This window comes from Dermacentor silvarum, chromosome 5 (genome assembly GCF_013339745.2).
Source record: "Dermacentor silvarum isolate Dsil-2018 chromosome 5, BIME_Dsil_1.4, whole genome shotgun sequence".
In the NCBI taxonomy this organism is placed as follows: Eukaryota; Metazoa; Arthropoda; class Arachnida; order Ixodida; family Ixodidae; genus Dermacentor; species Dermacentor silvarum.
Window position 1 is genome coordinate 13,646,806 of NC_051158.1, and position 24,356 is coordinate 13,671,161.

At 44.9% G+C, this 24,356-nt stretch overlaps 1 protein-coding gene across 3 annotated transcripts in view; it reads left to right on the forward strand.

Annotated features, from left to right (window-relative positions):
• LOC119452898 (deoxycytidylate deaminase) overlaps positions 1–24,356 on the forward strand; it is a 117,862-nt gene that overhangs the window by 88,256 nt on the left and 5,250 nt on the right. For 2 of the 3 annotated variants that reach the window (XM_049667371.1, XM_049667372.1), the window contains exons 2-4: positions 19,393–19,540; positions 21,291–21,426; positions 23,442–23,655. In XM_049667371.1, the coding sequence (XP_049523328.1) occupies positions 19,393–19,540; positions 21,291–21,426; positions 23,442–23,655 (498 nt within the window). Of the gene's footprint in view, positions 1–14,875; positions 15,053–19,392; positions 19,541–21,290; positions 21,427–23,441; positions 23,656–24,356 lie in introns of those variants that run through there. The other variant, XM_037714852.2, reaches the window with a different exon arrangement.

The following is a 24,356-nucleotide window of genomic DNA, read 5'->3' on the forward strand; positions in this document are numbered from 1 at the left end:
ATCCACGATCTGATTACGAGGCACGCCGTAGTGCGGCCTCCGGATTAATTCTGACCGCCTGGGGATCTTTAACGTGGCCTTCGTCCTGCAGTGGACATAGATAGGTCATCGATGATGATAATGGTGGCTATGATGATATAATAAAGATGACGATGATTGCGTCGAAACGTAAACGAAATAGTGAACATTCTCGTTTGACAAAAGCGTTCCGCTCGCTTCTTTGTATCTCACGTGCGATGAGTGCGCGCGAACTGGACTGTATGGCCTGTCGAGAGGGTCAGGCAAACAAGCGATATCGGGCCCCGAGAGGGAACGGACGAAACACAGTTTGTGCGCGAGGTCAGAGCAGCGTATCCATTCCGCTGCGCCCTGCAACACGCATCGCTCGCAAAAAAAAAAGAAAAAAAAAAGAAGAAGAAGCTGGCCCCGCCCACCGAGGGGCCTCACTGGCGTTATGCTGGGGTCGTATTAACGCAATAGTGGTAAGGGCCCCGTGTCGCAGAAAATTCGGCGTCGGCGTCGGTGACGACGTCGGCGTCCGCGAAAACCATCCCGAACCACGCAGGCGCTCCGCGTGGCGCAGAAGCGTTAGTGAACTATAGGTGACCCGTAAAACTAGAAATCGCAGGGAATTGTGGGGCGCGCCGTCTGCTAGCAGCTTCCGGTTCGACGGACGAAGCGGCGGCATCGGCGACATGCCCGGCGCACGTGTTTTTCTACGCGGTTTCAACTGTCAGTCGTGCGAAGCTTTCCGTCCGCTTTGTCGACCATAAATGTCGTACCATTCATGCAGCTGATTTCTAGGTTTCAGTTCACTCTGGGCGCGACGATGACGAGCCAAGGAAGGCAAGGATACGCTTTTACTCATCAAGGAAATCTGGTTTTCGTTCCGGCGGCCTGTTTTGTTACTGCCAGGTTTAGTTTTACGACATTTGCCGTTGCTTGGACGCACCGTCACTGACTGCTCTGTCTGCGGGTCAGTCAGACAGGCGAAAAAGTTATCGTTATCCGATAATTTATCAAGCGTATAGAAGCATTACTTAGAAAATCGGGTACTGAGGCGATGGCTACAGCGGTGCATGCTGCTCAGTGATCGTAGCTTATAAAAAACCGATATCGTCGATATAACGGCGCAGCCAATGCTGAAAATGATAACATTGCGCGCTGTCAACGGCATTTCTCCGTCGAAACTCTACGTTCATTTGAAGTGGGACGTAGTTAGACATTCTCGCTTTTTGTCAACAATGGCAGTATCACCGTCATATTACGGCTGCGCATTACCTCTATCTGTGCTGAAGGAGCTAAGGTGGGCTAGTTGGTTACGAGTATTATGTATGTATCTCGCTGTGTCCCGCTTAAATTTCGCGCCGTAAAACCTCGTTTCATAATACCTTTATATGTGCATGCGAGTACTAAAATAGTTCTGGTTGCCTGTACGCCTTTCCAAGACCAAGACAGGAAGACACATACTAGAAAAACTATGTATTGGGTACCATACTCAAAACGGAACCAAAGTGGACATCCCGAATTGTGTCAGGGATACGATAACCGTTCCCCCATTACCAAAGAACATGCATCCCGTGTACCATAAAGGCAGAAGAGAAAGCAGAGCAATGGTCATACAAAAGAAATTTGGGAATAGTAAAGACGCAGTATTTGTAGATGCTGCTAGATACAAGCACAGGCGCGGCTTTACAGCCGTAGTAATTGATCATGAAAAGAAGTGCAAAACATGCGTTACGGCAAGCACAGTAAATATCGAGACTGCGGAGGAGATAGCTATTGCGCTAGCAATATCACAGACCGAAGCGGACGTAATAGTCAGTGACTCTCAGGCGGCAGTACGAAATTTCGCTAATGGCCGAATCTCTCCTGAAGCACTACGAATCCTAATGGCAGGTACCAAAAGTCAAGAAAAAGATGTTTATTTAATATGGACACCCGCTCACACCTCCACCTCACCAGGAGACAGCAATAATAATAAGGTGGCGCATGACGTGGCTCGAGGGCTTACGGACCGAGTCACGGCCGATAATACGGCCGGCACCTTAGCGTCTCCTGAGAACGAGGATGGAGAGGAGTGGGAATGGAAGGATCGTATGACCAGATTTAATGACATCACACAACACTACAAATTGCAAAGGTGCATTTTCCCACCACCTCACCAAAAGCTCAGCAAAAAGCAGTCTGTCGAATGGCGGCAATTACAGACCAGAACATATCCGAACCCGGCGATCTCACATCTCATTTACCCAGACATGTGCAAGACAGATAAATGCAAAAACTGTGGTTCTAGAGCCAATCTGGAACATATGCTATGGGAATGTCGAGGCATAACAAACATTAATGGGGATGCAGCCTCTCGCGATCGCCTCCGCGTGCGCTGGGAGACTGTGTTGCTCAGCTCTGCCCTTGACGACCAACTTTGGGCTGTCAATGTTAGAGAAAGAAATATCTTGGGGAATCATTCCGTGTCGGCCCTTACACAGCTAATCGCCGCCTGATAAGTGGCACTGTACGTTCATTTTCTTTTTGTTCACGGATGGTCTCTGCCTTGTTAGTTTTGGAAGTGGCAGCCATTCCTCTGATGCTTGGGCACAGCTGACTCAGCAAGGCAGTAGTTACATGCGTTCACCTTTAATGCTTGAATTTTAGCAGCCAACGGCGGAACAGCCAACGATAGTTTTGCTAGGCACCTGCAACCGGGTAATCTTCGAGTGGGACAAAGCCGGACGAGCTCGCGGGATCGAATTCCGGCCGAGGCGGCCGCATTTCGATGGAGGCGAAATGCGAAAACGCCCGTGTACTTGCGTTGTAGTGCATGTTAAAGAACCCCAGGTGGTAAAAATTAATCCGGAGCCCTCCACTTATCAGAACTGATTTTGGCACGTAAAACCCCAGAAAGAAGAACGGACTGCAGGCGCATCAATGAACTTCAACGGCGAAGCGATGGCGGCGGCTGCGCTAAATCGAACCGGAAACAGCTAGCAGACGGTGCATCCCAGAATCCCTTGCTATTTTACGGGTCACCTATTGCATTTCTCAAAGTAAAATCCGTCAGGAAAATCTAAAGTACGACTTAACCACAACCTACACATATGATTGCGTCGGACTGTAATTTGAATGATATACGAGAAAATATAATTCTGTTACGAGGAAACTCAAACACAAACCCCTTCTCCAGCATTTCTACCATTCATACAACGGCGCGCCTGGGTATGTTACGTGCAAAAACACCATCCAGATGGCGCTCGCCTCCTCGGCAGTGTAAAACGGCAGCGGTACGCAGAGGCGAAGGTGTAGAAAAGTCTAGTTTCAGGGAGTGTTGACATAAAGAAGTCTCTGAAAAACTAAAAAAAAAAAAATCCTACGCTTGTGCAGTTCAAAGCCTGCTCAAGCCCTGCTCTTAATGTTGTTCCAATCCTGCTCAAATTCTGCGCTTGTGTAGTCCAAATCCAGCGCTAATGCAGCTCCACTAACGTGAAACCTGGGGAAGTGTGAAGCAGTGAAGCGCCGGTGTTTCCCTTATGTTATTCTTGTGCTATTCTTGCACAAGTGAGGAGGAATCAAGCGCGTGTGCAGTGGTGGGGCCCTGTCTTGCGCTGCGCTGGTACCAGACTGGCGTTCCGCAAGCGATTTTCACGAGTTTCTGCAAATTCTCGCATATCCCCTGGCTCATACCCGCATATCCAATGTGGGTATGCGTCACACGTGATTCTATTATCGTTAATCGTGACGCAACTGACGAGCATGAGATGTCATTGATGTCATGGCCTAGCTATCAGTCATGTTAGTCATGCATTCGTACCCTTCCATGCCAATTTTGCTATATACCAAGTGAACGAGACGCGAGTTTTCCGGCAGATCTTGTTTTTGCGCGTGACCACGATGACATGACATCACATTAGCGCCGACAGCTCGGTTTTGCTCAACCAGCCACTCAACGCGCGCCTGATGGGGATACTGTCGCCGAGGCGATACTGTCGCCGAAAGTGATCGTCGCAGAACACGTCCCCTGCTTAGCACAAGTTCGCGGATTCGGCCGCAGAGGCAGCACTTCGACGGGGTCAGAATCACGTGTTGAGAATGCAGAAATATTCGTGCACTTCAATTTGGATCTATGATTTAGGTCCAAGTTAAGGATTAATTGCCAGGTATAGTCACAATAATTCTTGAGCCGTAACTACGCCGTCGCTCATAACCACCTGTTAAGCTCTAGGACATTAAAGCACCATCAGTTAATAAAAAAGGGGGAAAAGATGTGGAGCAAGTAAATTTTAAAAAAATTTACCTACGGACCAATTCATCTTTTTTTTTACTATTCAATTTCATGTGAAACGCATAAATGCTCTCATTACCCTACCGCTGAAACAATTTGAATGAAATTTGTTGCATATATTATTGCAAAAAGCTTAATTGTACGGACTCTTAGAAACGCGATTCTAATTTAGCGCCAGAAATATTATGGTTTAATTGAACAAATGGATCGTTTAAAAATACGCTTTCTGGGTGTGAATAAATTGCTTTTGTTCCTTGTGTTTTGTTTCTCACGCATCTCTCTCAATAATTTCGCCGCAGAATTCTAGGACGTATTTGCCGAAGGTGGTTTTTATTGTTTGTTCCAAGAAAAGTAATATCACCAGATGTACATTCAAAAATTGCTGTTACTTCAAGCTGCGATGTGCCATTGTTATGGTGAATTAAGTCTGCAAATTGAGCTGGTTTGATTGGATTCTTAGTAACCAAACAAAGAAAATTAAAAAAAAGCTCAGCGCTAAGACATGGGACGAAGAAAGAAGTTTGCTCGTGTCGTGCACTTCTTTAACGCTGAGTTTTGTTTGCTGCCCTGAATTATTTATGGTGTAGCCCACGCGCGACGACGTCATATTCAAAAGTTCCACTGAGCGTGAATCTGGGCCCAAGTTGTTAATTCGTTGTAAACTTGCCAAAGTGTGTTACATGCGGGGCATAGGTTGTTGTGCCAGTTTCTTTGGCGTCTGTCTTCTTGCCGCGCTGCTGCAAGTTTACTCAAAAAAGATGCACTTCTTCAACCTGTTCGCACTCCTGAAGGTCACAGATCTATTCACACGGATGCGCTGTTTATTCCCACCGCGCAGTCGGGTCAGAATGACGTCTCAGCTTTACGTTATAGATCTACTATACAACAGCGGCAGATACCTCCGCGACGTGACGTCATGTGAACGTCACGGCGCGTCACTTAATCCGTAGCCGACGACGTTATACGAGGAGCCACACCAAAGTGCGCTCCGAACGGCTTGCGATGCTCCGTTTGAACAATACGGTTTTCCTATACTCACGGGAATGGGACTCTTATCATAGGTTGCACCGAGAGTGACGGCCGGGACAACTGGCGTCCCAGCTTATCGGGAGTCTTATCAGCAGCGCGGCCGAGTCAGCGCGTGGGTCCGTGGATTGCATCGGCTGTGCGTAACAGCCCCTGGAAATTGTTGCTCGAGATAGGCGCGACGCAAGGCGCTGCAGTTCATTCTCGTCTCGAAGATTACGACATCCCCCCCTGGGTTCTAGCGAATACGTGTGTGTACTACGTATAGTGAGCGTGTACGGAAGCGCGTAAGTATGACAATAAGGGGGGAGGTATGGGTGAGAGAAAAAAAAGCACTGAGGAGCAAGCGCATCAGTTGTTTACTCGTGTACACCTGAAAGAGACGTTATCTGCGTGTATAAACATCTAGGTGGTACAATATGCAGTACAGAGTAGAGGCACTGCACACGAAATGCCGCTTAGTACACTAACAGCATTGCTATGGCTGCGCGACACTTTTTCGTAACCCTGTTTGGAGTGGATGGTGTAGGAAGCCTCTGCGTTCTCTATCTTGTTGCGCAACGTTCTCGCGATGACGTCACCCCGGAGAGCAGACGACAAACTCGTGTTTGTGAAGACTCGCGTTGTCGTATGGCACTGGTAATATGGAAGCCCTTGCGGTAGGGTTGAGAGAGAGATAAATGAGATGCGAAAGGCAGGGAGGTTAACCGCAAGGTAGATATCCAGTTTGCTACCCTACACTGGGGAAGGGGTAAGGGGAGACAGAAAGATAAAGAAAAATGCACACACACGCACGCACGCACACAAAGGAACTCAGGAGCGTCACAGTCGTTCAAACAGGTCGCTTGACCGGAGGAGCTTCAGTAGTGCCCTCGTCGCCTTCTGCTGTGAAGACCGTATCAGCCGGCATTCTAAAATCGTCTGCTCAGAAAGCGGCCGGTCGTCGAGGCGTGCCAACTCCGTTACGAACGACTGTCTCTGGGAGCTGTAGCGGGGACAATGACACAGGATATGTTGGACTGTTTCCTCGCTGCCGCAAGTATCACAGGCAGCACTGTCGGCCATTCCGATGCGGCAAGCAAAAGCATTCGTAAAGGATACTCCAAGCCACAGTCGGCAGAGAGCAGTTGTCTCGAGTCGAGGAAGTCCAGATGGAGTGCGTAGTCGGAGGGATGGGTCCAGGCGGTGCATTCGAGTATGTTGGAAACCAGGTGGGTTCCACGTGGATCGTGTGGAATCGCGCGCGAGTATATATGCGAAGCTTTGTTGCTGCGTCGGCTCTTGGTAACGGGATGGGTTCCTCCACAGCATTTTCGTGAGCTCTCCTCGCAGCTTCATCGACCTGTTCGTTGTCCATGATGCCACAGTGGCCTGGGAGCCATTGAAAAGTGATGTAATGTCCTTTTTTTTTTCTGCTAGTTGGTGATGAAGGTGCATTATTTCCAGCACAAGTTGGTCTTGTGGTCCACGACGAAGAGCGGATATAGCAGACAATGCAGAGCTGCCTTTGAATTTGTAAATATGCTCCATCTTCGTGGTAAGTCTTCGTGAATCATGCGAAGTTGGACTTAATAAATACATCAATAACACATTAATAAATAATGTGTCAACTGCTTGTATTACCTGTAGCATTATCGCTACATGTTTATGTCGATGTTTATGTCGATGTCCTATTCTATTTATCGAGATGTCTGCCTGCCTTTGCTTGCCGTGTTACATACCAAATTGTGTTCCTGCTAATTTGAATGTTCGCCCTCCTCTCATGTAAAGCCCCTTCAGCAGGGGTATTTGAGGTATTGTAAATGAATAAAAAAAGTGCGTAGCGAAGTGAAGCAAGCTCCGCAGCAGTCGACGTTGTCCGGTGAGAAGTTTGAAACTGAAGGGTCACAGCTTTTGCGGGGAAGATCACAGCCCCTGTAGATCCGTCAAGAGTTGTCGAGCCATCAGTGTAAATGTGAAAATGGTCCTTGTATGTCTCGTGTAGCATGAGTAGTGACAACTGCGGCAGAAGCCTCGAAATGACCCCTAACACGTTTATCGGTTGATCGTCGCCTGATCGGCTGCGAATTAAGAAGCCCTATGCGGTTGCTGACAACCCCGCAACCATAATATTATGTCACAGTTTTTGTACAGTGGTGGTGGTGGTGGTGGTGGTGGTGGTATCAGGCTGAAAAGTGGGCCGATCCTGGCAATAGTGGCGAAAGGGTCTCAACGGCACATACCCCTGTCGTGTGGGTCGATCCTGATGATAGTGCAGAAAGGGTCCAAGCCCAATGGCGCATACCAGGGACGAAAAAGAGAGAGAGAAAGAAAGAGAGGAAGAGAGAAAAAAAAGAAACAGAGAAGGAAAGAGAGAGGGGGGCAGATAGAAAAGAGAGAGAGAAAGCAAATCACCCCGAAGGTCAGTTTAACACACGACAAGCTTCGCTTACCCCCATTTTCTCGACAGGGGAAGGGCTGGTGATTTTTAATGTTACAACTGCACTGACTTCAGGAAGATCTAGGACGGCTGGAAACAATAGAGAGAAACAACATCACCTGTGTTTTTTTCCTTGATGTGTTGCTTCCTATCGTTGTATGAAGGAGGGAGGGAGGTTGGTCGGTGTTCACTCAGAGCATGCAGTGGTAGCTGACCCGTCAGCGGCAAAGGCGATGACGGCACGATGGATTTGAAGCCGGGAACACGTTGTAAAAATCCCATTTATATTTCATTGCCATTTTCTTGTCGCGCCGATTAAGTGATTCATGGTAGCGATATCGGCGGCACAGCGGCTTCCGAACCAATGACGAAACGAGAAAATATTTGAAAATGAAATAGTTCGTTGCAAAAAACCATTCGGGCTCGACGGGTGATCAGAAAAGAATGGAACCTAAAATGAATGGTTAGAAAATAGACGGTGCGACGTACGATGAGAAAACGAGAATGTATAAAATTAAATAGCCATTTCGACGATTGGCCATTTTGTGACGAGCCATTTCATTTTACTACTTTGTGCAGTGAAATTAATCGTTACAAAATAGTCGCTCGGTTCTAATAATGCAAAATGAAACGGGTTGGTTCAAAATAGCCAGTCGGTGAGACGAATATGATAAAAAAGAAGGTAGCGAAAATAAAATTGATAATTACAAATTACGGCTTCAGGGTGGAGATATATGCAGGGAGTTTCCTTTTATGACTTCTGCCATGGCGCATACAGGATGACGGTAGTTTCTTGCCGCGTTATGGACAACAACATGGACTTCAACATGTTAGTAAGCTTAAGTATCTCGAGGTCATAATCATGCACAATTTGAATTGGAACGAACACATTGAAAACATTTGTGGTTCTGCGCAACGCAAACTCGGTCTCTTAAGGCGAAAGTTGAAAAATGCTACACCCGAGGTGAAGCTCAAGGCGTACAAAACAATTGTACGGCCCACACTGGAATACGCATGTATTCTCTGCAGGATCCGCACCAAGTAGGCTTGATAAATAAACTGGAACGGATTCAAAGACTATATGCCGCACGGTTTATCTTTTTAATGCTTACCAAAGAACGCAGTCTGTAACTGCGTTATTATCCGTGCCGGTTTATCCGAACTTGCAACGCGCAGAAAAATAGCCAGGTTGAAATTCTTGTATCCAACGGTATAACAATAAATTTAATTTGGACTCCAGACTATACTTGCGTCCCCCCGGACGAGTGTCCCCGCGTACAGGTCACCCTCATTCTGTAATGCCCTATGTGCCACGCGTTGATGCCTTCAAATCTTCCTTTCTTGTGAAAACTATAGTCGATTGGAACAGCCTTGACGCAGGTGTATTTATTGAAACACACACAACTGAATCACTTGAGCTTAAACTGCCATTATGTGTTTGCTGAATGCATTGTTTGTTTATTGCGGAACTGGCGTTTCGTGTTTGTTGAAAATTCTTTTTCCTCACCCCTGTAACAGCCCGCAAGGGCTAACAGTATTGGAAATAAATAAATAAATAAATAAATAAATAAATAAATAAATAAATAAATAAATAAATAAATAAATAAATAAATAAATAAATAACCGAGAGCCGAAGGAAACGACGAATGCTAGCTGCAGCTGGGAGCGCTCGAGTACTTTTATTTAATTGCACATAAAGAACCTCAGATGGTCAAAATTAATTCAGAGCCTGTCCGCTACAACGTCTGTCATCGCTCGATCAGGCGTATATCTTCCGAACTGTTATCACACGCACTTCCTCGTAATAGGGTAGCAAACTTGACATACGCATGTTTCGCGCTGCCTTTCGTTTCCTCTCTCAATTCCTCTCTTGAACTCCACAAATCAATTTTCAAGAATATTTGACACCCACCCCTGAAACAGGCGGTGACAAAAAATATTAGCATGTTGCAAGAAACACCATAAGGAAAAAAAAAAAAGGAAAAACCTCAGCTTCCACTATATCTTAACAGGATTCCACGATGATAACCCGGTGGTCCACTATCACGAAAAGCAAGCTTCTTAGTTTTTTAACAAATTTGCACAGGTCGCATTTTACCATGACCTCAGAAACAGGAACCAAGGCAGGAGTGAGAGAGAGGTTTAATGATACGAAATGCAGAGAGGTCGGCCTGAGGTATATTCCTCTAGCCACGGCCTTGGGGGAATGGGAAGAGGGAAGAAAGAGGTCCATGATGGGTTACGATGATGAGAGAAGGAGGATGTAAAACATATGGCAAGCAATTTGACATGCTCGAAGCCTACAGTCCAGGCCCGTACTTTCGTACCTTTTATGATGACCTTTTATGAATATGCACTATGTGTATATTCTAGCCCTGAATATGCACTGTGTGTATATTCTAGCCATCATATAGTTAGGACCTCTTGCCTGTTGTGCTGCTGAGCTCTAGGTCGGGGGTTCGATGCCGACTGCGGCGGCCGCATTTCTATGGGAAGCTAAACCCGCCGGGGTGGCTCAGTGTCAGCTAAGGCGTTGCGCTGCTGAGCACGAGGCCGCGGGATCGAATCCCGGCCGCATTTCGATGGAGGCGAAATGCAAAAACGCCCGTGTGCTTGCGTTGTAGTGCACGTTAAAGAACCCCAGGCGGAGCCCTCCAATACGGCGTGCCTCATAACCAGAACTGGTTTTGGCTCGTAAAACCCCAGAAAGAAAATGCAAAAACGCTTCTTTTTTTTAACAGCCCTGATACCCCCACTACGGCGTGCCTCACAATCAGATCGTGGTTTTACCCCGTAAAATACCAGAATTTAATTATTTTTAAAGTGTTGTCTGCCTGAGCTATGTCGTATAAGCACGCAGAGCATGACCTTCTTCCGAGCCTGTGCCCTTATCAGAAGCCGCGGGCCTTATCAATGTCTTATCCCCGAAATCTGCGCCAAGTGTCCAAGGGAAACCATCACGCCACAGCCTGAAACAGGTTTACTCCTCCAAGACACACAGTAGTAAACAGTATATTGCAACACTGGACTGCCAAGACTCAGAGAGAGGAAACATAACTGCAAGAACCCGTCACAACCATGACGGAGAGATTTTTCTTGGCTCGGAAAGTGCCCGTCATGGGATGCGTGAACGTTATTTCGCCGCGACCAAAGTCTGTTCCCCGGGGCTGCGCGTTTATCGCGGTTGCGTCCCGTGCTCGTGTTGCGGATGGATGCGGACAGATAACCCGGCAAATATGCATGGATATAGGCATACGTTGCGACTGAAGGTTCCGCGGGCGTTACGTATGTAGTACATACTACATATGCTGTATTCTGGAAGGAAAATTGTCATCGGGTTGTTCTTGACTGGTTGATCGATTGGTTGGTTGCATGGTTGCTTATTATACAGTATATATTAATAAATAACTAGAAAAAAAGTAAGATTGCACACGGGAAGAGAAAAGTAACATCTGGACATGTTTCGTTCTAAAACTAGCTTAAACTATGGCCTATACTCGTTTCAACTAACTCACGAGTCATTATACGCAAGGATTACGTCTTTAAATTCTCTTGTAGAGAAGATTCGTTAAAGAATTTATTCAAATTTTTTTTTAATAGACTTGTAAAACAGTGTAACAGATTGCCCAAGGGTGTATCTATGATGTTCAATGAGTTTTTTGCGTCATCGCTGTGAATCTGTGATGTTAATTGTTCTTGTGTTTCCCGACTGCTTGCCTTTTGACACAATTGCTTGGATTGTTTTTCCAGTATTTGTCAATCACTTGTGAAAAGAGCCGTCTGTTTGTGTATTCTGCGCACTTATTAAGAGCGCGAATCAGTATGGCCAGCACCAGGCCATTTTATTCAACGCACACCACGAGTAGGGTTTGTAGACGTTCTGAGAGGCGTTGCCACTTTCGGCCTATATGAGAGGAGGCCTCATACTAGACCTCCTCTCAAGGTAAGAGTGGTCGCTTTGTTGTTGCAGAGGTGTAGCAATATAGAGCTTATAACACATGTCCGTCTTCGCGGCTTACTGACAAAAAAAAAAAAAGAATTAAAATAGCTTTGCTCTGGCTAAATTCACTAGTAGTGTATTGTCAAATTGTAGTGATGGTGAACAACCACAGCGGCGAGCCCACCCGTCGATCGTCGAAATCTGATTTGCGGATCAGCCGCGCCATCTCTATTTATACACGGCTCAGTGAACATTCCAGCGTAATCGCTTGTGTGCTCGCGTAAGTTCTAGAATGTACACTAGCATTCTCGTCGTGCACGGAGTTTGATTACACAAGGCTCGGCGTCAACCTAGGCAACATACAGAACCATCGATAACATTCGAGAAACTTCCGATACAGGAATGCGCTTCTTGCGCTGAGCGATAACGTTTAACATTAGTTGGCCGGTGTAATGCGGTCATGACCGGATAAACATTAACAAGCATTCGTGTCAATATTACTACTGAATCAATCTTGGGAAAGCTGCAGGGCTGGCAATTGTTCTGATTATTTCTTTTTTCTTCTTAACAGCCTTTAAATAGACGGGGCACACGTGATTTATGCCTCCGTGTGTCTGCTAACTTGCTCTTATTCTAACTCGGGTGGAGGAAGTCTCTCTGCGGGCACTTCGGGCTTGGGACGGTCCTGGCCCTTACTCTCTTCCGTAACCTGGCGCCCAGCACTTCAAAGTTTCCCTGCGAAGTGCCCAAAGTTCTCTGCGCCCGCGTCTGCAGCAGATGTTCTGTAAGTGTCCACATGGACATGTCCATTTCGTCTGCTGCTGAAATTATGATTGGCTGGGCTGAGTACCCTCCCCCCTGCTGTGGCATGTGTCGAGGCACAAAGGCCAAAAGAGTCAATAGAAATAGTTAGGTTAGAGGACGGAAGCCGCACCCAAGCGCTGGGGGACGCAAACCGCCGGGCCTTACGAAAGAATCCCAAGCGAGCACAGAAGAGCGCGCGAAGGGCCACACAATGGAGTTTGCTTCCCCTAATCTACAACTCTCTAATGTGCTTACGCGTGCTGGAATACGGACAGACAAGCCCATGTGTTGCGAACTGCTAATTATGCACGATGAGTTCCACGAGCCACTTCTGCAGCGTCTTCGCCAAGAATGACTGCACGCGCACTTATTTATTGCCGTATGCGATCAAACTATTTTTTTACAGCCCAGCTTTATATGTCTAGGTTCTGGCGGATCGCGTCCGCAGACAAAACTAGATCATCGAAGTTTATTCGAACGAGCTCGAATTACTTTGTTTTGCGGTACTGTGTCACCACTTTCCCTTTTCGCTTTGTTCACATTTCTAATTTCCATTGCTAAAAAAAGAAAACTAAGGTGCAATAACTACAAACGTGCATCTGTACCGGACATTCCTGCAAATTCTCCTATGAAGTCGTGAACGGGGAACAGTCACGGGAACAGTCACGACTTCAGGGGACCATTTAGTTGGTTGGTAGGAAAATTCTGCATCGGAGAAGGGTGTGAGAGCAGTCCTTTTTTACAGCGAAGCTGTTAAGGGCTCAGTCTTCGGTGGTCGCGTCCGCATGTAGAAACAAACTCTCATTGGCCGTATGCTGTATGTGCAAGTGAAAGCGCGCGAAGGACGCGCGCTTTCACGGGGAGTGAAAGCATGGCGGAGAGCAAACGCTACTTCTTCCGTCGTGCGAAATGCCGTGGGGGGGACGGGAGGGAGGGGAGGCAACGTTTAGCTGCGGCACCAAATGCGTATCTTGCGACCGGGCGTAAGAGGAACTAGCAACTGAAGCTCCCACGCGAAAGGAGGACAGCGGTAAGGCAGCGCGGGAGGGAGGGATTGCGGCTTCTGCTCTGCGAGCAACTTCTACTTTGCGCGGCGCCGGGCGGTAGCGCACCATATCTTGAAAGCGATCTGCAACACGGCTCCTACCTTTGTATGCGCTGTGCTTTCGTCGCTCAGTTTCCGTTGAAGCGATAGGCGGCATGAACCTTCGGTCGCTGTTGCTGGCGCGCTTGCTCACGCCAGCGTTTTGACAGCGGTTGTGTGCGGTCACACAAACAAACGCGCAGAACTGTTGTCGATGGCGGCGGCGTTTTGCCCGCGTTCGCACCGAACGCGCGCGGCGTTGGTGACGTGCTTATGAAGAACATGTCAACCTTTGCCGTACACCCTATGGCAGTGTACCGTAGCGACCATAAGGCCATGGTCCCTGTGGTCACTAAATAAATGAAAACCACCGGATCAAATATATTTCTCATTATTTAATAGTTCAAATAACCAATTACATCATCACATCTTAATAGTCGTAATTGGAAATACATAATTCCCACCATAGTACAGCTTCGCTGGTCTTCCATCTCCACCCCACTGCACAGCGCACAAACTATCAAAGACAACGAAAAGAGGACGGAACAAGCCCGCTTTTCTACTCTACTACAATTAACAGCTGTTTCAGTGTTGGCTCTTGACTGTCCATGCTTTTAAAATAGTAGGTCTCATTCAGTTGGCTTTTGCTGCACATTTAGGCTCGTGCCAGAGCGTTCGACTTGTCTGAGTTGTAGATATTGTACAATTCTAGCCCGAGTAAGATAGAGCAACAGCGCGGTGACATCGCACTGTGTCAAAAGCATGGCCTTCAGAGTAGGTCGCACCCCGCAGCGACGATTCGCTCACTTCCTCAGGCAATACGTAATAAAAGTATAACGCTTTCGTATCACTTCCTGACCTGTTTTGCTACCGAAATCATGCCATGGCGCAGCGCAGGCATTTTCTACGTTTGAATTTCCCACTTTTCGAAGCTAAACATTTCAATATGCCGGCCATGACGTAACTTCTACCCTTGCAATCCTTAGCTAAGGTACACAAAAACATGGCCTTAGAAATTGGCTCCTATTACTGTGGCTATCTGAGAAGTCTTTAAGCGCGCAATAAGCATGAAATAAACCCTATTAGTGGTAAAAAAATTCCAGATTTAGCAAACTTTAAGTTTTAATTTTACTTCTGCATCGTGGTTTCCAAATCCACGTCCCATAGAGTAGCGCACTTTGTAAAAATGTACATCTTAAAGGCTATGCTTTCGCTTGTCGAATGCGGCGGAAGCAATTTTGAAAGCCGGAAACACGTCATGTACGTCGGATTTTGATACAATTTATTTTTTTGTGACTTGTCTTGACTCGCATATGGAAGCGTAAGCGAAAGCCAAGTTGAAGACACGTGGTGCGCAATTCAATCATGCCGGCGAACCTGTAGCTGTGTTTGTGCTGTGTTATCATTTTTCGGTGCCTTTTAAGCAAAACTTAGCCATTGAATTATCTGCAGGATGAATCCTACGTCGGAGGAAGAAAAGAAGAGACTGACCGAGGAGCTGTAAGCTTTTCGATAACTTTTACGCCGTCTGTAAATGCTCGTGTTTTCCGGTAGTCGGCTGTCGCATGTCAGCTCGTATAATCGTAAGAGGAAGTGTCACGCTGATTGGTTTATGGAATCTGCACGCATACACTCTCGGGAAAAGATCGCATCCGAGGTCCAGCATTTCAACTGCTTACCAAGAATTTCCCAGCTGTTTACTTAGCGTTCGCCGTATTCCAGCTGTTTAGCAAGCGCCTGAGACACTTCGGTTTGAATCGTAGCGATTAAGTGGGCGGGATACTCAAGCGCCCTGCAGCACGCCCTACTACAACTATAGCAATAGTAAACGGCGGCTAGTCGCTGTCCGGTCGGTCCCGTCTCAACAATGTGGAGGGCGTTAAGATTTTCAAGCAAAGGGCGTGGCGCCACCTGTCCGATGCGTTGAGAAACACTGATCTGGCGGCGCGATGTTTTGAATGGTGTAGCGGTAGGGTGGCTAGTAGCGCCTCGACATCATGCACTTTGATTTTTTTTTTTTTTTTTTCGTGAATCTTCTAGTCTTTCCTTATGCCTGACCGAAATTAACTCTGAATTAAACTCGCATATGTAACTGCAAACAACACAAAACTCTGATTATTTTTCTAATAAAGCTTATCTATCCTATCGAACAACAATGAGCCACTCAATGATAGAGCATTGTTTTGCTCTGGCCATAGCCGTCCGGCAGCGGAGTCGCCAATGTGGCAAAATCTAGCAAGTCGCGCACTGCAGCGTGATTCAGCTACACGCCGTGGTTTGAACATAAACAAATGAATGAATTAATGAAGGGTTGAATGATGAATGAATTAATAAATGAATGAAGCAAGCAAGGTTTTATTCAATGGAAATATATATCAACAGTGTGCATTTCACCTGAGTTCTTAGCATGGCTGATAGTAATTGTCACAGTTTTGTGGTTTCCCTGATTAAAAAAAAAAAAATGATATGACAGGGCTTTTTGTTTGTGTGTGTACTAGAGCATGTAATCTATTTATAAATATTTCATATTACTTTCTACAATACTTGTATGTTTGTTCTGTGTATGCTTCCTTAACCAGTGTTCCTTTGGGCAGGATAACTCAAGAGCATCAATTGTTATCCATGGTTTCATCGGCTGCTCATAATTTTTCGATCGAGAAGGCGTTGGAGAATGAAAGTGTGCAGAACACTCAGCACTGCGCTACCCTGCAAAGATTTGCAGTCCTGCTTAACTGCTTAACAAGAAAGAAGAATTGTGCTTTGACAAGAAGTTCGCTGACCTGCTAAAAAGCTGTGTACACATGAAGCACATATGAAGAATTCAATTTTAAGGTCTTGATAGCTCAGGACGGCCTCTTTTGAAGAACGATGACCAATTGTGGCAGTGGTGTTTAGGTGCGATTAGTTTCCTAGGTCAGTCCACAATTTCTCTGCCTGAGCACATTTCTTTCTTTTTCTTTCTGTTGAAGGACACTTACTACATGTGCATTAGTTCAGTGTTGCACGGAAACACAAGTAAGGGGTGTGAGACTCATTTCAGCATTATCTGATGTGTCCTGTAGGACAAATTAGTTGCTGTATGGAGCTTGATATGCAAATCCACCATCCTCTCAGGTAATTATGCAGGTTGCACCTGCAGGATGAAACAAAATTGCTAAGAAAAGCCGGCTCGCAAATACTTATGTGTAAGGGTTGTGCTGATCTTCGCTAGCATGGGGGAAGGAAAACTGAGCAGTGGCCCCAACAATCACAGATGCATGATGTTATTATTGCTAATGAAACCAGGTGCTCTTTGCAACATAAAGTAAGACAACTGTGGCTATCGCAGCGGCTGGATTGGCATTTGCTCTCACTGCTTAGGTGATTACTCCATGTACACCATGGTGCAGATGTCAACAAGGATGTTTCATTTTGACGTGGCAAGCCTCAAATATGTAAAAAAGACACCCGAGAAGGACAGCTGAGTTTCCTCTCACCACGCTTGAAGCCTTTGTTGGCCTTCGTTGGCAAGCGTGGAAAAGGGGTGCTCGGCTGCAGGCAAACTGGTTGAGGAAGCTGAAGGTGGTGCACCGTGGCATGGTTCATGTCAGGGTGTCTCTCCTCAACATTTCTCTTCCTGTTTGGCCTGTTTACTTGTCATCCTCTTCTTCACGCTCATTAAACTTTGTCGGTGCAGTATGACTTCTTAAAGACTTTTTCCTGTCACAAATAATTACCTTAAGTACAGTGCCTAATGTTTGGGAACTGTTTTTTATGGCCATCCAGTTTATTGTCGCTATTGTGTTTATTATTGAAACCTATGAATAGTCACTTCAGAGAGATGTGCTTTTTAGTGTAATGAATACTGCTCGTGACATAATATTCTTGCTTTCATTATGATTTGTTCTTGTGTACTTGTATAATTTGTATTAATATGCTGTTCATTCTATAAATTTTGTGTTTCATTTGTGTATTTGTATTATTTCGGTAGGGTTCAGTATGTAAACATCTGTCCTCAAAATATTTCTTTGCTATTACTGCATGGATCCATACTAGCATTTGACTGCAGATCCAGACAATGATGCCCATGTATTGTGTCAAAGAAATGGACGTAATAATAGAAAAAAATCCAGCTAACCTAGCAACAAGTAGTCTTAAGGCAGTGATAGAAGTGCTGCTCCAATTGCTCAAAGCTTCTCTAAAAGAGAAATGTTGCAACATGCTGCTCATTTTTGTTAGTAACTGCTCTGAACCTGCTCCGAAACGGTGCTGTGAAAATGAAGACGAGGAACTGCAACCGTGTGACCAATCCGTGAGACCTAAAGAAATTGAAAACAAGCTGTATACTATCATAATTTTCAAAAACGCAGTGAAGCCAATTGTAGCCTTGGATGCAGCCGAGCCCGCCGAGGCATTTTTCACGCTCATGGTTTCCACGCCGCCTATAGTGAATTGTGTGTGACAATTCTTCGATCTCATGCTGATTACCAACTGCTGCTGTGGCAACTGTGACATGTGACTGATTACTTTTACATTGTGATGCTCAGGTTTATCAGCTTTGATCTCATTTCTTTGATCTCATTTAGCTGTATTTTTGAAGTTGGCATGCAGACTATTTTGGTGAAATGTGAAAGTGACTGAGATTACTTCAATTCTCATAATGATTATCAACTGCTGCTTTGGCATCAGTTATATGTGATTGTGGTTACTTTTATAATGTGGTGCTCAATTTACTGGTTTGATCTCATTTCTGCCACAAGTATTGGTATTTTAAATATATAGCTCGTTTTTCTGCGCGTTCGATAACCATCCATCTTCTTAGTTGTTTGTTTCTTGCGATATGCATTGATTATTATGTGCAATGTTTCATAATAAATATTGATATTTATGAGATGCTTCAGTGATGCTTTTAACTCTAGGAGTCGTATGTCATATTTTGCCATCTGTTCCAAAAACACCAGTAGCTTCTCCATATTAGCATTTTTTTCTGCTTCGAAAACACATATGGCTGCTCCAAAGTGGCATTTTTCCTGCTCGGAAATCTGCTCCAAAAAGTAAAATGTCGCTTCCATCACTGTTAAGGCAACATGGTAAAGGGGTCCAGCAGGAAAAATGCAGGAACGGCAGAAGACCAGATGCCACAGTCAGCTCTTGTGGTGTCTTCTCTTCTGTCGTCGTCCTATTTTCCCCACATTTACCTCTTACTGTTGATAAGTACGAACATGCCCAACTTTCCATCTTGAGTCATCTTGAAGTGACACTAAAGAGAAACACTGGATCAGTTTAGAATAATAAATTAATCTTTAAAACTATATATTTTTTATTGCACAGTAATAGATTGATTATTAGAAGAGAAAATGAAATTTGAAGTTAAATTTTTTGTTTCATGCTAATACTGGGAGGTATAATGAAATACTGAAAGTATTTTTGGGCAATATTGGCTTAGTAAAACTTGTTGAAGCTTGCTAAGTTTATTTTTGGATCCTTTAGAATGAAATATAGTTCCATCTTTACCAATAAAAAATGAACTAGACCCGAGGGGACTCCACCAAAATCCATAATGTCGCTGCAAGCTGGTGCTGGAACTTGAAGGTGCCGTCACCACCCATGTCTCGGTTTTTTCTATTTTCTTGCTTACCGAGCCTCTACGCCTCTTCTCACAGTAATAGTGGCTTTTTTCAGAATTTCAGAAGGGTAATTTACTAACACAGCTCAAATTATTTTTTTAGTGTCCTTTTGTTATTTTTACCTTCCTCTGTTTTCCAGCCTCACATGCCTTTTATGGTCTCTGCCTTCCCCATTTCCGAGTGCAAATGCAAAGGTAACAACTTATTTTTGGCTGCATTGTTTGAAATCTGCAGGAGCGACTGCACGGCCCGCCTTCTCAGAATCTCGGAGCAGAGCTGTCGGCTGAAACACACAAAGCGCACAGATTACCTCTCATGGCAAGACTACTTCATGTCCTCAGCTTACCTTGCAGCCATGCGTAGCAAGGACCCCAATACGCAGGTAAGAACGAGCTCACACTGTTGGCTCGGATTTTTCAGTGGTGCATAATTCTTGTTGCTTAGTTTGCTTTACTTCATTGCTGGTTGAAGGGTAATTAGTGATTTTGGAGAGACTGTGCCAAGCAGGAGAGGAATGGTAAGACTTGCCAAGGCTCTTTGAGGATGGCAGAATCAGTGTGTCTGTATGACTTCATTTATTATACCTTAACATGGGGAGAAAGGGGGGAGGAGGCGCATTTGTGATAGACGAGGTGAACAGCAAGGAAAAAGAGAAAGAACACTTCTTTTTTTCTCTGTCTTCGTGGCACTTAAAATGGGGGTGGGGGAGGAGCTAAGGTAGCCTGTGCAAACAAAGCAGGAAGTAACGAAAGAAAAAAAATGTTGGTGTCATATAAAGACTCGTGTTGCCCAAAGTGATGACTTTGTGAGCATTACCGTTGTTCGTAAAGTGTGCTTCCATTAATGAGGCCACTATATTGTCTAAAAAGTCCAACACCTGTGCATCACTTCCAGACACATATTACCATTGGCACACCGGGGCCGGTATTTTGTAACGATGTGTTATGCTTTACTCTATACTAGTCTTATCATCCACCGCTCACGGCCGGCTGATCCAGTTGATAACGTGAGCGGATTGTCGCTCTTACCACTGACCAAGCGCGAAAAGGCATTAGCATCGGAAAGGCATCGCTACAAAATAGCGGCCCAGGCCACATATTGCAGCCATTGCTACATTTATTTTATGTTGTTTTGATTGTATACACAATTTGTCTGCATTGTGTGAAGACCTGGAGCCTATCAGTGTTGTTGGGACACTTGTAGGTGCTGTCCTCGTACGATGTCACTAAATGTCACTAATGGCATCTCGGGCACTTCCAGAGTACAGTCACTCATATTGTTGCCATTGGGTGTTTTAGTACACTAAAACCGACACTTTGTTGTATCAAGCGTTGGGCAGACAACCAAGGCACCGACGTGCCACCATCTCGAGAACCATGCAAGACTGTCACATTTGCAATACTTAATCGACCAACTGTTACCAAGTTGGCGAGCTCTTGATAAAAGCCCAATGCCTGTGCATTGTTTTTCTGACATGTACTACCATGAGCACACCAAGCCTCAAATAGCAGATACTTCTCCATTTGTCTACCATCTGTCTACCATCTTTTCCATTCAACATGCCAAGGGTTCACAATGTATGATGAGGGAACTAGAAGCTGCCCCGTGTGGTTTTGACACCACCTATTCAAAATGTCTAATCTACCATTCTGGCTTGAGTTACAGGACAACTTTCTGTGGAACTGATGGGAAATCTAGGGAGGCTAATCGCGCAAAAGTAACAGAGATACTGAAAAAATTCCCACATTATCATCCACGTTAGTTTAAGCTGTGAGGAAGAAAACACAAATATTTTAAGTTACCACAGCAAAATAAGACAAAATTCACCACTGAGTGTTAGCAGTTGACTTAATTTTCTGCTCATCTCTTCAGATTATGGGCGCACAGCCAATCCGTTGGACGTGGAAGCTACGCTTATTCAGTATCTGTTCCGAGAGGCTGAAAGCATTGTCAAATACGGCCTGACTACTTTGCACAGTAACACATCTAATAAGCTCCGCTCCCATAGCTTTGCCTTCATTGCCATAAGTTGTTGTCCGCAAGTGTATCTTTTGTTTTCGCTTTAAAGAGAGCCTACTGTATTCCAGTCTATCCACGCGTCTTCAATTTTCTACAATCTCTATCTAATGCAGGTGGGCTGTGTAATCGTCAATGAAGAGAATAGAATCGTCGGAGCGGGGTACAATGGAATGCCGAACGGACTAAGCGATGATGAAATGCCTTGGGGCAAGTCAAGTGACTCGCCTGTTGATACCAAGTATCTGTACGGTGAGTATTTCTGAGCTTCCATGCTCCCCATTTTTGCTTAATAGTGACAGCTGCAAATTTTTTTTATGAAGAAAAAAAATAATAAACAGCTAGCAGACTTTAGCAATTTCTTTGGCTTTGAACTCATTCATTATGACAGCAGCATTCTCTCGAAGTGGATGGTCGCCATCTTGTTTGCTTGCTTTCTTGCTTGTATCTCCAACAATTGCACTCATTCACACAGGGAGAATTGCCAAGAAGCCAACTGTTGCTGGGGGGAGTAGGGGCGGGGTGGAGTTCACTTAAAGAGTAGTGTGTTAAATGCAAGTAAGAATGTGTAAAGAAATGAAATATTTGACATATTTGAATAGATAACTATAGAACTATTGATATTAAAGAAAGAAAAGTATTCACTGTGTCCTTGTCTATTGTGCGCCTAAATATTTCACTATGAAGAAAAGTATTGTTTTAATAAATCATATTCATTCATTCCAAACACTGTATTGGTTTACCTCCTGTTGTGAATGAGTGAAATTGTTAGAGATACAAGCAAGCAAGCAGGTATTATGTTGTGTTTATAGTTTGATTGTGCAGAACACATGAGCTCACTGACATCACTCTGTGGGTCAAAATTTGTTTTCTATAAGCCAGTTCGTTGGTGCTCAAATTGTCTGCAGTGCAAGCGATGTAGTAGCTGTGTTCTTTGCCCCAATGCGATGGGGAAGCTAAGATTTAGGAGGCAGCCTGATGATGCCAGAATAATGACGTTGACAACAGTGGCCATCGTCAATGTAATTGAATTGACAGACTGACAGACAAAGCAAACCCAGTTTCAATTACTTCACTGTTGTCACAGTAAAATTAAAGCACTTAGTGCACTCAGCCACTGTCTGGACCTTCCGATTCCAGGACAGGTGCTCATTGAGCCATTGAAGCGTTGGCACCAGCAAGCTTTAGGAGAAACCGTAATAGGCTTCCTTCAAGAGAAGCAGAAACAAAGGGATAGGGCCAAGGTGTTTGACTGATGCATTGCCTGACTTCACAGGTAGATGTAATATACATGCTTCTTAAAAAAAAAAAAAAGAATAAATTTCATGTTCACTTAATATGGCTAGCTGAACGTTCGAGTTGTGTCTGCACCACCAAGCATTCTGCTGTTCTGTCCAGAATTATTCTAATGATTTTATATCAGAAGGGAAACCTCAGCAACATAGAAACTCGAGCTTCAGGTTAAGCATGTTTCAGAGCTCCCTAAATGGCAGGTTGTTATATACTAATACAGTGTTTGGAAACTGGACACGTGCAATGAAAGTGGAGAGACCCAAGCATCCTTTCCGGTTCCAACGCCAGTGAATTCCAATAAGATGGACTTTCAATTTGTTCTTTTTTGATTCACTAAACGCCATTTGCAATGAATGTTCACTTTTTCAAGATCAGTTATAAATTATTAGTATAGACTATCGAAACAATCTTTGCAGAGTTGCAAGGCTGGTAATTGTCCAATTTATTCATTGCATTAGCAGATCTTATTGACAGGTTAGCGGATATGATGCATATCCAGAACCATGGCCTCTGAGCCATGGCACTGTCTAATCTCAGAGGTCATGCCCAGCCACCTTGCTGTTTTGCAGTAATTTTTTTCTTTTTCTTTCCTTTCTTTGTGCGTGTTTTTTGTATCAGAAATGTCTATTTTTGCTAGCTTTTTGTGACACATCCATTCGTATTTCAAATGCACAATTTTACACCAAGGCTGCTCTTTATCTTCACTATCTCTATATCACTATCTCTTTACTATATCTTCTCAGAGCACAACGCCTTCTGCTCTGGGACCTCTTTCTGTAAACTTATCAATGTATTTTTTCTGTTCGTGAAATAAACACTGATTGATTGATCAGTTGATTGATTGATTAATTGACCTGAAACTAAGAATTTTACGTGGTTCAAAGTTTATTTGCAGTTGGCCTTTAATGCAAACTCTTGCGCAATTTGTTACGATCTGTGTGCCACCTATTAACAGCCTCCTCACTTTCCTGCAGTCTGCCATGCAGAGATGAATGCTATTTTCAACCGCAATTGCTTCGAGTTGCGTGGCTGCACCCTGTACACAACGCACTTCCCCTGCAACGAGTGCGCCAAAATGGTCGTCCAGTCCGGAATCGGCCAGGTGGTCTTCCTGTGCGACAAGCACCCCGAAGAGCCGACCTACGTTGCATCGAGGCTCATTCTTACCAAAGCTGGGGTTACCTTCAGGTTAGCTCGCTGCTGTCTTTCTTTCTTTGTTGTTTTACAGCAAAGTTGTTAATGACAGTTGTGCAACGGTTTTATGTGGTGGTGGTGTGTGGCGGTGTGGCCAGTATTGAATGTCTGCCAGCAGTACAGTCTGCATCGGAGCCCCGAAGTAGCCATGTATCCAGGGCATCCATCAGAACATTGAGTCAGACACTGGAATCATCGATGAACAGTCACTAAGAACAGCCAGAATTGCAGCCTTGCCAGGTCGTTGGAACCCAGGGGCCTGTGTCGGCATCATTGGAGCTGGCATCCACACAGGAACATGCAGTGTACAGGAATACGAGTATAGAAGCTCTAAGCTAACATGCAATGGAATGTTTGAAAAAACTTCACTGGACATGGTGAACCATTTGCGAAGTCTTAAATAAACTTCTGGCAGTGGTAAGCCAGACGCCTAGGAGTTCCGAAGGGTTTGAAAACTCCCTTGTACTGTTTTGCTTTCTTTAAAGCGCGAGTAGCTCGACTCGACATACATCTGCGAAAGCTTTTATTGTTCTTGCAAAATCAGTGTAAGCTGCTATTTTATAAAGATTATTTTTCTATTATTCTATTCACTTATCTGTCCAGCCTGTCAATCGTGGCATAGCGGGGGTGCAACTTCGTGCGAGCCAACACCGAAAGTCCAAAGAACTGGAAAATGAAAAGATTCATTGCAAAAT